This window comes from Electrophorus electricus, chromosome 3, assembly GCF_041902795.1.
Source record: "Electrophorus electricus isolate QZ-2024a chromosome 3, ASM4190279v1, whole genome shotgun sequence".
Taxonomy (NCBI): domain Eukaryota; kingdom Metazoa; phylum Chordata; class Actinopteri; order Gymnotiformes; family Gymnotidae; genus Electrophorus; species Electrophorus electricus.
Genome location: NC_137499.1, coordinates 7,999,834 through 8,015,769, shown reverse-complemented (window position 1 = coordinate 8,015,769; position 15,936 = coordinate 7,999,834). Strand labels below are relative to the sequence as shown.

Here is a 15,936-nt window from a genome sequence, read left to right as displayed (position 1 = left end):
GTAAATATGGACTCTTAAGGCATTTTCCCTGAGCAAAAGAGAGCAAAGAGAAATCTTGTTTAGGAAATGCAAGTTCATTAGTGTGACTAGAGTGCCCCGTGTGGTCAGAAGGTGTCACTACAAATATAAAACCTTTCTCACGTAGAGGAAAAAGGAGTCTCACCGGCATGGATGCAGCTTTGTTTTGTGATGGGGACAGGAATGCGAACCGGGTGTTGCACTCAGTTCAGGTGCCCCTCAAATTCACTTTCCCTTTAAGAAACCAAGTCCTTGGACCTGAGCCTTCACGGAAAAGAAATGAGCGCTGGGACTGAAAGAAAGAGATTCACGAAAAGTTTTATGGTCGCGTTTGTCAAAACTATCGACGTTGAACAATACAAAAGTATCAGCACTGTGGTTTAAAATAGGAGTTGTTTTCTATTTATTTTGATTAAGAATAATTCAAGAAACGTCAGTTATGCCGTGTTTATTATCTTGGCATCATGTGACAATTTAAGCACGAACGTTGTCTTCTTCTGTCGTTAAGATCATACATTTTGGTTTTATTATTACTTGAATTGTTATTGAATAAATGAAGCCACGAATGACTTGTTAAGGAAACAATATTTTTAGAGTACACTTTCTAAAAGTGATGGTGACAACATTAGCCATTTCAGAAAGTGGTGGGGACATGTCCTCAGCGTCCCCAGCGTAAATTACACCTAGCTCACCAGTTTCCATTAAATGGCTGAAGACTCTGTCCCATGTAGCCAGCTTGTGAGACAGTCGCTGGCCTGGAGGCTGCTGATATCCTAAAAGCGCCTCTTGTTCTCTAATGCTGGGTGGATGTCTTCCTGCAATCTGCTTTGCCGTTATAACAAATTTGTTTCTCTCTCTCTCGCTCCCTCCCTTTCCTTCACTTTCTTTATTCTGTAGCTGTTTTTAATCTCTTCTCGTGTCTCACTGTTCTTGTGTTCCTAGTGCTCCTGTGGGTTCTCTTTCTGTGTATATACTGTTTGATTGAATCACTTGACCCAGAATTTCTGTTTATTTCAGCTGTGCACCAAGTCCATTTTAGGGCAAAGACAAATGAATTACAGCTTTAAAGAGACCATCTCTTGCTTGGATTTGCAAAACCATTATCTAAGATTCCTGAAGGCCTCTCCAGCCTGAGCTGTATGGAATCCCTACTGCAAACTGAAGCTGCTCTCATCTCTCCTGTAGCACGCTGGAAACCACCTTCGATGGTGGCGTCACCACTGAAGCGAACAGCCGCAGCCTGCTGAGCCTGTCTTCACGCCCGGCGCCGCTGTCTTGGACCACCCGGGTCGGCCAGTCCAGCCCACGGCTGCAGGCGGGCGACGCACCCTCTCTGGGAAACAGCTACCAGTCCCGGGGCGGAGGTTCAGCTGCGGGTCCGGGCCGCTACCTGTACGCTGCGCCCCTGCGTAGGCAGCTGGCTGGGCGCGGCAGCGCCCTCTGTGGGTTGGAGTTGGGAGAGCGGGGTGAGGAGCTTGAGCTGGATGTGAGCGGCTACGTTAGCGACGGAGATGTGCTCGCCAAGAACGCTCGCGCTGATGACCTCAGCAGCGGGTGAGCGTTGCCTCTCAGAGCCAGTGTTTCAGACATGTATTTGTGTGGTACAGGATCATTAACAGTTTTAAAACATACACCTCTGAGATCTTTAAAGCAAACCATCCACTTTGATAGCTGTGTTCGTAATAGGGAAGCCACAAGAGGGTGCCAGTGGTTCAGGTTTTTAGTGTTTAACTCAAGCCAGTCATAGGCGCCATTGCTTGCAGCACTCGGGCTGTGCTGAACTTAGTAACCTCAGCAGGCCTGTAGAGCTCTGCACCTGACAGTCTGTAGATTTCCTATTAAACTCCTCTTCCATGTTAGTACAAGCCTACTGCATATCTGGCTTTGGTAGACTGTAACTGGAACTCCTGCTATTATAATGACTCCCATTCATTCATTTTCTCTTTGGGACTTGATACCAGCAAATGTGTGAGTGTGAGTTGAGTTCCCACCATGGAGAGGGGGAGGGGAGCCGTCCAGATGTGCTGTTACTGAAGCTGATGAGATGCTTGATGCTTATACCCTACCTGTAGTTGTCTTTACGTGATCTGACTATAATGAGGACTGGAGGGATTTTCCCTGTCAACCATCAGTATGGTATTCTAACTTTTCTAGTTGGGTCCAGTTGAATTACACCAATGCACATGGTTGTTTACACGTCATCCCTATATCCAGACACATCAAAGGAATTTGTTTACCTAACATTTCAATGAATAAGCTTTGTTCATTTTTATTCATAAGGCTCCTGTCTTTTAAGTGTTTATAAAGGCCGTTCAGATACAGACCTCTACACTCCTTGTTTGGGTAGCTGTCATCAGTATGACTGTTGCCTTAAGGGTATTTTATGGTAGTACTCTCTGTCCCTCCTTCAATTACTGTAGAACATCACAGTACAGCTGCTGCTTTGCTGGCACCTCTGGTCTTAGGATTGTGGTTAGTGTAAGGAGCCCCCCACCGCCCTCTCTCCTTCCTTTCTCCTCCCTCTCTCCTCCCCCTCTGCTCCTCTCTCCACGCCTCCTCTCTCCTCCTCATCTCCTTCCCCTCTCCTCACTCCACTCCTCCTTTCTCCTCTCTCCTCCCCTCTCCCCCTCCACTCTTCTTCTCTCCTCCTCTCTCCACTCCTCCTCTATCCTCCCCCTCTCCTACTCTCTCCTCTCCTCTCCTCTCCACCTCACTCCTTCTCTCCCACACCACTCCTCCCCTCAGATGCCATTGTTCTGTGAAGAAGCTGAATAATACAGTATTGTAGTAATAGACAGTAGAAAAACTCACAGCCAATCAAATCATAACACTTTCACTTCCGTATGGATGGATGTATTTCGGTAAAAAATGATGCAGCATTTGCAGTAACAAGCCACACACACGCGGCCTCTCATCTTAACCTACATGTGTCTTTAGCATGCGAGTGTTTCACCAATGGGCTTCAGGAAGCTTGTTTGGGTGTGAGTTTTGCATGGTTATAAACAGCCAGCCTTAATAGTCTCACACTCATGGGAAAGGTTCATATTGCTGTTCTTAAACAAACTCCATATACAGTTTGCTGGTGGAGCAGTTTATCACTCTCTTGAAAGCACATGGTTGGAGTACTGAGGGGTTTCAGCCTGGCAGCTGGGAGAGTGTGTCTCAACCCAGACGAAGTTGGAGTGACATGTTTACTCTCTAGTACTTACTAGTTTCTTTGGGGGTCCATAATGTCTAAACCCATCATCCTAGATTTATGAATGGCTGTGTGTGTGTGTTACGGTAAGTAGTTCCAGTCTGAAGGTGGAGCCCCTCAGGCAGTATTCTACAACCCTAGTCCCTTGCTTAACTGCCCCCCCCCCCCCATATCAAGCTACAGTTTTCTTGCTTTCTTTCACTTCTTTTTTTCTGGGTTTCTTCATTTTCATTCTCTGCATCCTTTTCATTTTCCTTAACGTTTTGCTTATGGCTGTAGGCAGCGTCCTCTATTCACCATTTATTTTTAGTATTTTGTTTTGTAAGTCTTTCTTTTCATTTGTTAACTTATTTATGTCAGTTGCATCACAGCTATAACGATCTCTTGCTATACTCTCCCTTTCTCTCCATCTCTCTCTCCCTCTCTCCCTTTCTCTCCATCTTTCTTCATCGCTGTCATTTACTCTGCATTTCAGGATTTGCTTCTGCAGTCTCTTTGACTTTGACAACCCCCATACATACACACACACACACACACACACACACGCACACACGCACGCACACAACCCCCCACCCAGAGTGCAGGCCAGGGCAGAGGAGCTTGGGGGAGCCCCAGGCTCTGTGTGTGTGTGTGTGTGTGTGTGTGTGTGTGTGTGTGTGTGTGTAGGGGCTGTAAGGGCTATAGAGCCCCCTCTCTAGCACCCTCCCTCCGCAGTAGGCTATCCAGCACACCGGCACATACCTCTTAGACGCGTAGATCTCTTCAGCACCGCTGCACACACATGTAAAATAGTTCTATCCACCCACCTGTATCATGCTCTGTCAGTAAGGGGAAACTGTTAGAAGTTTCTTTATTTCTGCGATCTGATTCTATTAGCTTGGATCTGGTTGAACTCTGCCTGTGGGATTTGCATCTGCTTGATGTGTAGCACTGGCAGGTATGTCCATGTAACCTTTGTTTTCAGCAGTGGTTTGATAGTGCTTTAATGGCAACGAATAAATGGTTCGTTTTGGCTTCTTTTCTATCTAAAATATTTTCTTTTCTGCTGTGAGCCATCCTTCGGGATTCATGTTGTTTGTGGTTTAAATGACTGGAAAACGGTTTATTTCCCTTCTATTTTCCATTTAATAGTGTTTTTCCATTTTATACCTTTAAAGTAAGCATATGAAGGTATCATGCTGCTTGGCTTTCCCTGCCCTGCCTTGCTTTTTTATAGTGAGCTATTTCACTGCTTTTGCTGCTTGGAACAGCATTAGAGGAGCATGTACAAGAAGGCACTATACTGCCTACCATGTGTATACACACACACACACACACACACACACCCTTCACCCTTCCCACTGTATCCGAACAGAAGTACTCCGGTAAGTGGCCGTGTGGGGGTGTGTATTCTGCTTTTCCAAGGTGTGTGTGTGTGTGTGTGTGTGTAAATCAGTGAAGGATTTGATTCCATGCAGGTGATGTGGTAGTACTTCTGGTGAGGGAGCTGTAGGAGGGCAGTGACCTGCGGAATCCACTGCCAGGGCAAATATTAGTGAGAGGATCAGATGTTGCTTTAGCCCGTGTGAGGAGTTCTTTTACTCTGAGGGGTGGAACTGAGCAGCCAAGGCCAATATCACACTCCTGAGTGGGTCAGAACTCCAGTGGGTCAGAACTCCAGTGGGCCTCATAGCGTGGCAGTGCAGTTACTATAGTGGGCGATTCCCATTCCCTACTGAACTGTTTAAGGCCAGAGTTTAGCTCCTCGTTTCATTTTGAAAGAAGAATAAAATTGTATTTGCATATGCATGCCTTGTGCACTAGAGAGTGTGTGTGTGTGTGGGGGGGGGGGGGGCATAGTGGACATTAGTTCAGCAGAGCCTATACAGCCATGATTAATGTGCAGCCTGTCGAAAGACAAGATGGATCTTTTTTCCGCCTATAAAAAAAACACAGGAGGAGCGGGAATCAGTGCCCCCACTAACCCCATTACACACACGAACACACACACACACACACACACGCACATGCTCGCACACATACATACATACATATATAAACTGAGTCCTCATTTATAGCTGTTGAGAGTGTGCTTAGAGAAGTTTTACAGCGAGCATTTAGTTTCGACAGGGTTGGCTGCTGCCCCTCCACCAGGTGTTTACTGCCTGCTGACAGCCTTCTGACTCTTCCCCGGCTCTGAATTTAGTGTTCTTTGTCAAAGAGCAAAAGTCCAACTTTAAACGTGTAATTATCCGGAGATGCTCTGCTGTTTACAAGCCTCACCTCCGTTAATGTGAATGTGTGCAGCTTTGCTGATCCATTTCAGCGAGCAAAGCACAGGGCCATAGCAGCCTGGCTGGACTGCAGGTACACTGGGTAACAATGACCCTAACCCTGTTGCTCACCTGTAATCAAGGTGTTTAGGAGAACATGACTCACAGGAATCACAGTACTTTTTCTCTGTCTGTGTCTGTCTCTCTGTAAAGATACTTTTAGAGAGTATTCAAAAATAATAGAACATATTTTGTGAAAAGTTAAGATTAAACTCTCTAGAGCTTTAAGCATAAATAAAGGCTAAAGTAACACAGTAGGGTGCTTGTGTTACAGTGGGACAGGTGTTGTGTGGATGAAAGTGCGAGTGTGCGTATCCCCCCCAGTACTGTCTGTCTGTCGGCTCACTCTCTTTTCCCATCACTCTCTTTCTCAGCTACATGACGGACGGTGGCCTGAGTCTGTACACACGACGGCTGAACCGTCTGCCCGATGGTATGGCAGTGGTGCGAGAGACGCTGCAGAGGAACGCTTCTTCAGGCCAGGGGGACGCTGACAGGTACCTCCCCCCTTCTGGTTAGCACATGGGAGTGAAGCTCCAACTCCATTTTGTGTGGATGTGATACTGAAAAAAGACTGAAGTCTAATAAAAAAATGTTTGTGTGTGTTTGGGGGGGGGGGGGGGGGGTCATTTCGAGCTGCCCCTGCTGGTGTAACATCTAAAAGTGGTACTTACTGGGTTTTCAGTGCTTTGGGAGGGAGTAGTATCCCCTGTGTGAATCTGGCTAGCAGTAGTAGCACAAGCAGAAATGGGTTTGTAAATGGGGTTGTAAGTGCATGAAAGAAACGCCTTAATCACCCACATCCAAATGAGCATGTGTTATATACACAACCCTGTGCTACCCAAGGCTGGGCTGGATGGGTGGGCCTGCATCTTTTGGCAGCGCTGGGGGTCATCTGAGGCCATGTTTTCCTGGAAGCCGCTGCAGTCTTTCAGCGGGTCTATACTGGGGTGCGTGTGTCAGCGGCCGTTCCTGGATGCTTGGCCTGCTCTAGCTGTGTGCGCCTTGCTAACAGCTCGGAGGCTGCCCGTGGTGGCTGTAAGCAGCAGCCAACGCAGTCACACAGTAAAGGAGCCTCAGGATTTCTTACAAGCCCATAACTGCTGTGGAGTGTTTGGGTATGACAGAACACATCAGAGTGAGGCAGATATATATGTATCGCGCATGTTATATGTAAAGGTAATTTAAAGTGCTTTACGTCATCAAGAATAAATGCAAGCAAGGTTGAAAAACTATAAATACTGTAAAAGATGGGGGGAAAAAGAAGAAAGTAAAAATATGACTAAAATGATTGGATCCCACAGTTAACCTGCACACTCCCTCCATTCTCAGCGCACACACACACACACACACACACACACAAGCACACAGCCTTTCGGACTGAAGAGGGGACCCTCATTTCACTTTGTGTTATCAGATTTAATTATCAAGCATGAGGCATAGTGGTACGTTGGCAGGAGTCCAGTCCGCAGTTGTCTGCATTAAGATTCTTCTCATGAACCTGCCCCATTCCAGCAGATAACAAGCCAGGTTCACCACTGCACCCCGCTAACACATGCAAAACCTAGTGCTCTGGTGCAGTGCTGTGTAAGGAGTGAGACAAGCACTTTTTTGGCTCATTGGTAAAGTCTCTCTGCATAACACTGATATAACTGTTATACTGAGTGCCTTCATCATATAAGCATTACATAAACATAGGACTTTTTTCCCCAAAGTTCCCCAAATGTTTTAGAGGAAAGGCAGCTAGGAAGACGGGTATAAACAGGTATCAGCCACTTTAACGTGATCTGTTTCTCATCCTTTTGTTCACTTATCTTTGTTTGTCTCTTCAGCTGCTGAAAGTGGTAAAGGCTTGTGCATTAAAGTCCCGGGAGATGCAGTGGGGTGTTTTTCTTTTAACGCCGTCTACCTGATATTGGGTTGGTTTTTGGAGGAAGCTGTAAAATCACCTCTCGCAGGGAAAAGTGGAAGGACGTGGCTGTACTGAATGCCACCTGCAGTGCCCACATGTGTTTGCAGCATAGTTACACACACACACTTCCCAGATCCCAATAGCTACCTGGCCTGTCTGGGCTTGTCCTTTGACTCCCCCTCCCTCTGCTGTCTCACTGTTGTCTTCCTTTTGCTGTGTTTCTCTCTCTCTCTCTCTCTCTAATTTTCTGTCCTCTCTTTCTCTTCTACCTTTCTGCAGTGCATGTTCCCACAGGATGCTCTTCTTAACCCTCAGGCTGCAGGATACGGGTATCAGTCAGTCTCTCTCTCTCTCACACCCTTTGCCCTTTGTCTTTCCTTGTCTTTAGTCTTCCCTTTTGCTAGCTGTTGTCTCCTCTTTTTCTGAACTCCTTTACACCTTCTTCAGCACACACACACCCCCAGTCAGTAAGTCTAAATTATTTTTCAAGGTCTCCTGAACACACACACACATGCAGTTGCCTTCCTCATGTATCTTTAACACTCTTCTGTCCAGTTAGTCCAGGACACACTACCTGCTCTGTTCTTCAGCGTTCCAAGACTGTTCTCGTATGAGCTTGTATATGAAGACCTGCTCTATATCTGACATCAGTCTCCTGCAGTTCTGTAACCCAGTGAGTCTGAAGGGAATAACGAGCATGCTGACAGCAGGCTATGGCTCCATACGTAGTTCAGCTTTCTGTTGCTGCAACTTGATCATTTGAGCAAATGTAGCATTCGCTAGACAAGGGGAGTTTGTGTTTAAAAGAGAGCTTTGTGATGGAACTACAAAAAGGTGGGTTTCTCTTTTATTTGATTTTAGGCTGAAAGAAGACCAGTGGTAATTGCTTTTGTGCTACTCTGTTAGTCCATATAGCTGCATAGTTAAACGTGCATGTGGAGCAGTTTTGTATTGTTATCGATTAATAAGAGCAGCCAATCTCCCCTTTGTTTTCCTCATGCTTTCAGCAGACACACACACATTCTTAGCTGATTTATCTCAGGATAAGACACTGGTATGCAGAACCAGGAGGAAATCAAAAGAATTTTTTTGTGGCGATAGCATTTTACTCCCTACAATTTAGTCCTGTTTCATCTCTCGTAGACGAGAGGGAGGGAGATGGGGGGGCTAGCCTGTGCTGGGCAGGTTGTGAGAACGTTGCCACTCAAACACGTGGGATTGTTTTGAAGGTCATAGTGTAAGAGACTAGACTTCAAACGCACTATTCAAGACATGACCCTCCTGAGCCCTTCAGGCTTCTTCCCAGTGGATGCTGGGTTCAAGCGCTCATGAGTGTACACTCCACAGTACGGAGCACGGATGTGCGTACATGCAGTACTTTGGAGTAGATATGGTTGATCTCTCTCCTGGTAGAAAGTCCTGTAGAGCCATTAGAAAATAGGTTGAAAGGAAGAGGGGTGTGTGTGTCTGAGTGAGTGAGAGGGAAAGAGAGATTTTTGGGGGGCTGAGTGATGTTCTGGTATCCTTGGCAACAATTATGGTCAGATCCTGCCCCCATCTGTCTGCAGCACACCTGCAGGATGCCCAAGAAGGGGAGTAGTGCGCTATTTTGTGCGTGCGTGTGTGTGTGAGATTATTTATTTATATATATATATAAAATTGTTTTTTTTGGGTTTTTTTCCCTCTGAATTGAAACTGCAAGACCAAAAGTCTCTGTTCCATTCTCTTTATGTGGAGTGTGTTTCAGAAAGAGGCTGGGGGAGGGCAGGACTTCATACCTACCTGCATTCACTGCCATGCCCAGTATGGAACAGTACTTAGAAAGTCCAAATCAGCTTTAGTGCTGCAAAAAGAATTGCTTACCTTGGAAAATTTGGAATTTTAGAGAAGGCCATACTGAAGTGGTGTGATTACCAATTGCACATAGGAATGATAATGGAACAACAAATACAGTGACAGTGCTGCGGTTTGTCTGGGAAGGGACACAAGGACTTTAATTCTGTTTATGTTCTGAGATTCTTGAACCTGGAAAGAAAGGCACAGGAAATTAGGTAAGGTGTGTGTAGGTAGGTGGGTGGGTGGGTGGGGTGTCGACATGGAGCAGTGGGAGCACAGTGGTAAAGGTACTTGACTAGTAATGAGAAGGTTGTCAGTTCAAGTCCTACCACCAGCAAGTTGCCCTGTTTGGTCCCTGAGTAAAGCCCTTGACCCTTGATTGCTTGAATTTTATTCACTCATAATTGTAAGTCATTTTGGATAAAAGCATCAGCTAAATGCTGTAAATGTTGAATGTATGAAGACAGCAAGTGGAGATGGGGAGGTCACACCACCGAGCACCTAATGGCTCTGTTCTTGTCATGCTCAAATAATCTCCTCTAAGGTCAGAAATTCTCAGTCTATTCCAGTGAATCTTGAGTTATGCTTTAGTAATCTATGGCCGTAAAGATGCTTACTGTGATGATCCACTACACCTGACCCAAATGAACAGAGTTCATTTAACAGCCAAAAAACACCATGTAACTCATCTGAAGGAATTAGGTGCACTATTGCTCACCTTAACAATTAACATTTCATCCTCAGCCGGCTGTACAAACACAATGGCCTCATCTCCAAACAGTCACATCCCCGAAGAGAAGAGATTCAACCACAGACAATATGCTCGTCCCTGAACAGGATGCATTCCAACAGTTCCACTCAACAACCTCATCCTCAAACAGCAGACCTATCCCCAAGAATAACGGCCTGAAATCCGAACATCATTATCCCCAAACAGCCTCAAACAGAAGCAACTCAGCCCCAAACGGTTTATCTCCAAACCAAACAGCCTTCACCCCAAAACAACATGTTTGCATCCTGGTGAGAAGCCTGAAATCTCCACTGCAGTCATTTGGTGTTATTGTTGTTAAATTGTACTTGGACAAGCAGAGATAAAGCTTCACTTCCTGACACCGTGAGTGAGTGCTGCTGACAGATGTCCTCTTTAAAGAGTCAAGTAGTAACTTAAATGCTATTTTCTGAGGTACTGGGCTACGTCTGTGAGCCTGTATTTTGGTGATTGTTTGAGGTTTGGCACATGGCAGAGATTATGGAATCCAAATGATTATCCACCCGGGCACTGGAACAGTGTTCAGCAAAGAATGATAATCATCACACACACACACACACACACACACACACACACACACACACACACTCTCATACAAAATGTACGAGCAAAAAACAAAGTTTTTTGCAATTTAACCTTGTACTAGCACTGCCTTTGTAACACTTCCAAGAGCACAGCGTCTGTCATACCTTTTTCACTTTGGTACTGGTGCACCTACTTTATACAACGGCAGAGCAGATCCCCTCCCCCTAACTCTTCTTCAGCTGCCCTGTGGACACTGACCAGTGCTGAAGCATGGCTAATATAAACGGCTCATGGCAACAGGTGAGCCATAAACTTTAACTGTAGACTCTAGACTCTACAGGGTGTAGCTACAAGCCAGGTGTTTCTAATAAATTGGCTGGTAAGTGTGTATAAATGAAGTATTCGAGTCTCATTTTAGAAAATCCCTGGAAACGGGTCTTTTGCTCAAGTTTTATAGCGCTTTTATAGCAGATTTTTAAAAATATATTTATTGGTTATTGGTTAGTTTTTCATTGTATGTATATTATGTCTCCGGAGTCGGTTATCTAAATACTGAAACATGTTTTTCATTTAATTTTACCACTCTTTTTTTGGATTGAAATATACAGAAAGAATTGTGATATTAATTCACAAAACACCTGACTTCATATGTCTGCTAGTTGCCAGGAATGCTATGAGTATATATGTCTTTGCTCCTAAATGTGGATCAGGTTAAACGAGGGTAGGAAGTCTTTGTTTTGAACATTATGTAAAGTAACGCTCGTCTATGCTGTTTCCTCACTTTTGTGCTGCATTATTAACTCTGGGTTTTCTTATGGCCTTGCTTCTTTGAAACCTTCTTGTCTGTGTCCGTATGTCCTGTGCATTGGTCATATTAACTGCACACAACATATCCTGATGGCTTTATTTATGATTATTATGCTCTGCAGTCATGGGGCTCTACGGGTCTGGGTGGGTGTGTGTGTGCGCGTGCGCTTGCATATGTGGCCTCTCAAAGCTAACTACATACAGCTCCTAAAGGCCACCAGGGTCACTTTGTTAACTCAGACATTGTTTTCCTGACCAACAGGATTGTTGCTTGAGGGCGAGGGAATATCAGTTAGAAAGTTGAAAACACAAGAGATTCAAGAATAAAAAGAAAAGAAATGAAAATGGCACACACACAGTTTGTTTTTTTTTTAACTGTTTGCGTGGCTGGGACGTTAGAGACAGCTCTGTCATTCTGGAGTCTGGAATGCCCCTGCCTGTTCAGAAATGCTCTGGCCTTGTCTAGGAACCAGTATTTCTTCTCCATCTCGCTCGCTCTCCTCACTTTCTCTCTTTTAACTCCCCATGGCCTGAGATGTGGGTCAAAGGTCAGATTTGCCATGGTGATGCCAAACAGACGGGTGTAGGTGATAACGCACAGCTCCAGAATGAGCTCCTCAGACAGCACTCCAGCTTGCACAACAGAGCTCTTTTTGTTTTCTTTGTGCATTTTGTCACTGGTGTCAGAGTTGTTTTACTAGCAGCTTTATCACTATGGCATGATGGATAATTGTATACATGTGTCTAGGTTTTACAATACTACCGTGGTGGTGTGTGTGTCTGTGTCTGTCTCTCTCTCTTTTCGTACATTCATTCATGATGCCTGGAGTCCTGTGTTTTACTTGGACATATTTCTCCAAGCCCCGAGGAGTGTGTGCAATGATATCTTTCCCTACATATGCAGATCTGCAATAACAACCAGATTTTCTGCTAATGTCCAAGGGAGTGGAGAAATGTATTTTAGTCCTGAGGCTTTGGCTTCTATGTACAGTTGCGCTACATAGGAGGAGGATGCCACTGGGATCCCTTGAGACACAGAAAAACACACAAACAAAACAGAGGTTTTTTCTCACAGTACGCTCATGCCTAGAGCATTCTCATTGGCTACTGGCAGCTTTTGAAGACTTACCATACCTGACCTTTGCACTCTGACTTCTCTGAGAGAGCCACTGAGCTGTAACCTGCAGATCAGATGCCTTCTTCCCATCGTTGAGGTCTTGAGACAATACCTGGCATACTGTTGAGCTGCTCATGAGCAGCTGACACAGTCATAGGCACACCATCCATTTTCAATCAATCACTTGAAACACACATAGACCTCCACAGGCAAACACGTTGGCCTCTCGTTTCAGTGCAGTGACTTCCACTATTATTTAGGATTTCACACAGAACTGCCGTTTCCTTCTCAGGATTGTTTTGATTTCACCTAACGTACACTGTAAGACTAGACCCTGTGCTCTCCACGTCACCTGCATATGGACATTCATACATGGAATTCGCAGGTGAGTCTGTGGTGCTTATGAACCACGAATGTGTGTGTGTAAGTGGCCAAGTAGCTAAAGCTGCACTAAGTCCATGATCCTGCCATACTCCAACACTGTGAACATGGCACCAGCTGTAGCTTTCATTCTATGATAAAAAGAAATGTGCAGTTTCTGTCTTTATATTTGCATTGGGGATGACGGAGTGGTCTGGTTGGGTGGGTTTTTAGGGGGATTGCTGGATTGGAGCTAAAACAAAAAGCCTGGTACAGAGGTTGTAGAGCCCACCAGGCCTGACTGGTGCTGAGTGAGGGACAGCAGAAGGCAGTGAGTCTGAGGGAGTTATGTGTAGCCTGGTGTGGTCGGCTCTGGACATGCTGTTTAAGTGTGGTTGGCCTGCTTGGCTGGAGCAGGCAGTAATAGTAGGTTACTGTGCCAGAGAGGAACCTTCACTCAGAAAGCTGATCTCTAATTAGCATCATGCACTCAGCGGGGCTGTTCTAAATGTATGCACGTGCGTCTGCGCGCACACGCGGTTACAGTGTTTATTGTAAGTGTGTGTGTGTGTGTTTGTGAAAGAGGGATTCTCCGTTTCTGATTCTCATACTTCCTTTCTATCTTTGACCATCTCCTCATCTGTCTTACCCACTCTCTGTGTTTGTGTGTGTGTGTGCACGCCCACTTGCGTGTGTTTGTGCGTCTGTGGGGAGATGGGTTTGGGAGTTTGGGAGAGGCACTACCCATACTGAGCACTCCAGCAGTTCGCAGGTTAACTCTGGTCTGGGGATCAAATTACTGATGAGAGAGAGGGAGGTCAGAGAACTGAAGTTTGTGAAGGGTGAATGTAGCAATAGCGTGAGAGAAAGATAGAAGAGGAGAGAGAGCTCGTTGGAGTATCGGGTAGAAGGAGTATAAAGGAGGAATTGGGGAATAGTGAGAGATCACAAAAGGGAGAGAAAGACTACCCTCAGCAGTTAATGAGGCATCTACATCCAGTCCAACCCCAGTCTCCCGTTCAGGGTCCTGGTATCCATGGCAATCAAGGATCACCGGACAGGTAGATTACTGTGAGTGCGAATGAGTGTGCGTGCGTGTGTGTGTGTGTGTGTGTGTGTGTGTGTGTGTGTTGAGGAGAAGCTCCTAATGGCTCTGGTACATGGCAGACCAGTAGGCCTCCTCCTGTCTCCCAGAAAAAGGCTTAAACTCACATGGAAGCTAAACTGGGGTTGTGTGTGTGGTCTGTTTTCTAGAGAATCTTTGTTTTCAATTAATCAGTGACACACTTTAAATTATTCTTAGTGACTCAGATGTGGGTGTGGGTCTTTCTTTGTGTTTATGTTTGTGGTCTGTTTTGTAAAGAATTTTTTGGTGAAATACTGGCAAACTTTAAAATTAGTCTCAGAGGCTATGAGCTGTTTGTGTATGTTGAGACTAAATTATTGTTTGTCAGATGGCTTCCAGATTAAAAAACCACCCTCTGTGCTTTAGCTAGCTGTTTCTGTCTGTGTCTATCTCTCTCTCCACATTCTTCATGAAAGGCTCTGATTTGTTGGGTGTATTTTTGTGTGTGAATAGAAGTGACCAACTCAAACTCCAAAGCCTTTTTGCCTTTCTTCTTGCCCGGGTCCTTGGCCGGGTCCTTTGGCTGTGATTTCCAGAAGACATGTTCCTTCTGCTCCCAGTTCTCTCAGCTCTTCTGTGTGACCGAGGGTAGAGGGTTAAGATGCTTCCGCTCAGGCCACTGCTGAGACAGCCGGCCTGAATCAGGACCTCACCTGTGAATTCTGAGTTTTGCAGCGGTGAATTTGGTGGTTTTCAGGGGTAAATTCTGCGGTTTGCAGTGACGAATTGAGGTTTTCTCCTTTCCACTGTTACCTTGTGTATAGAGGAAAGTACCAGGGAAATGGTGATGTTTAATAGACAAATGCAGAGAAAGAACCATCCCAGAGAGAATATTTTAAGCTTGAGATGAATGCATAAAAAGGTCAGAGTTGAGAGGCTGTATGAAGACGTGTGTGTTTGCATGCGTGCATATGCAGTAGGATGGCTAAGGAGGAAGCTGTTCTGAAGGAGGTTATTATGCAATCCCTGCGTGGGATATGCTCGTTTAGTAAGAAGATTTCTCTCATTTCGCCTACTGTATTAGAGCCCTACAGATGGTGCACATGTTAAGATAGATGGTTATGGCTTTGTTTAAGAGGCTTTAGAGAAATTTGACGTATTTTTGGACCAAGCACGTCTTGCATATCTTCTATCAGAAGAGGATTGGACTTCTAAATCTGTTCCCTTGGTGATATCATGTTCAGATACAAGTCATCTGGAAAGTGAGACCTTAGTGGTCATTTTGTTCATCCTTCCCTCAATTTTCTCCTTTCTTCCTTTTCTCTCTTTCCCCTGTCTCTCCCTCAGTTGGGACGACAGCAGTTCAGTCAGCAGTGGAATCAGTGACATGATTGACACTGATGATATCAACACCAGCTCCTCAATCAGCTCCTATACCAACACACCTGCTACATCACGCAAAGCTTTGAGTGGGCAGGTGAGATGCGCTCGCACACGTGCACACACGCACGCACACGCTCATTCGCACGAGCGGGCACACACACATGCATATGTATACAAAGTACCATGCTGCAGAATGCTCTCTAGTGGTGCAAGCAGACTGCTTAAAAATCCATTATAAATATCTGTATGGTTTAACAAGTCTATCACTAATCCTTATTAAAAACCCAAATATAGTTAGACACACCAAATCCTGGTCTCTGTCAGCTATCTGAAGGCTGAGCAGTCTAACCAGCTTTTTCACAGCAGCTGTGTTCAGATTATTTATTTACCATTTGTCACTTATAAAAGTTGTAACACAGTTATGTTAGGCCAAGTTTAAATTTGCTTATTTAAACTGCATGGTGTTTTTAATCTGTCATCACTATGGAAACCATGGGAGCGCTTTAAAAAAGCCTTCTCTAATGGCATATAATGAAGGACATCTAGCTCTTAGACTCAAAGCCAGTGAACACCCCCCCCCCCCCATTACTCTCTTTGAATAAGTGGTGAAGTCATTGACTCCGTAGAAACTGGTG

The 15,936-nt window shown here is 45.2% G+C and overlaps 1 protein-coding gene across 14 annotated transcripts in view; it reads left to right on the top strand.

Annotated features, from left to right (window-relative positions):
- The window catches only part of nav2a (neuron navigator 2a), a 152,862-nt gene that overhangs the window by 111,587 nt on the left and 25,339 nt on the right, over positions 1–15,936 (top strand). For all 14 annotated transcript variants that reach the window (XM_081710112.1, XM_081710109.1, XM_081710102.1 and 11 more), the window contains 3 exons: positions 1,204–1,572; positions 5,901–6,023; positions 15,266–15,395. In XM_081710112.1, the coding sequence (XP_081566238.1) occupies positions 1,204–1,572; positions 5,901–6,023; positions 15,266–15,395 (622 nt within the window). The remainder of the gene's footprint in view (positions 1–1,203; positions 1,573–5,900; positions 6,024–15,265; positions 15,396–15,936) is intronic.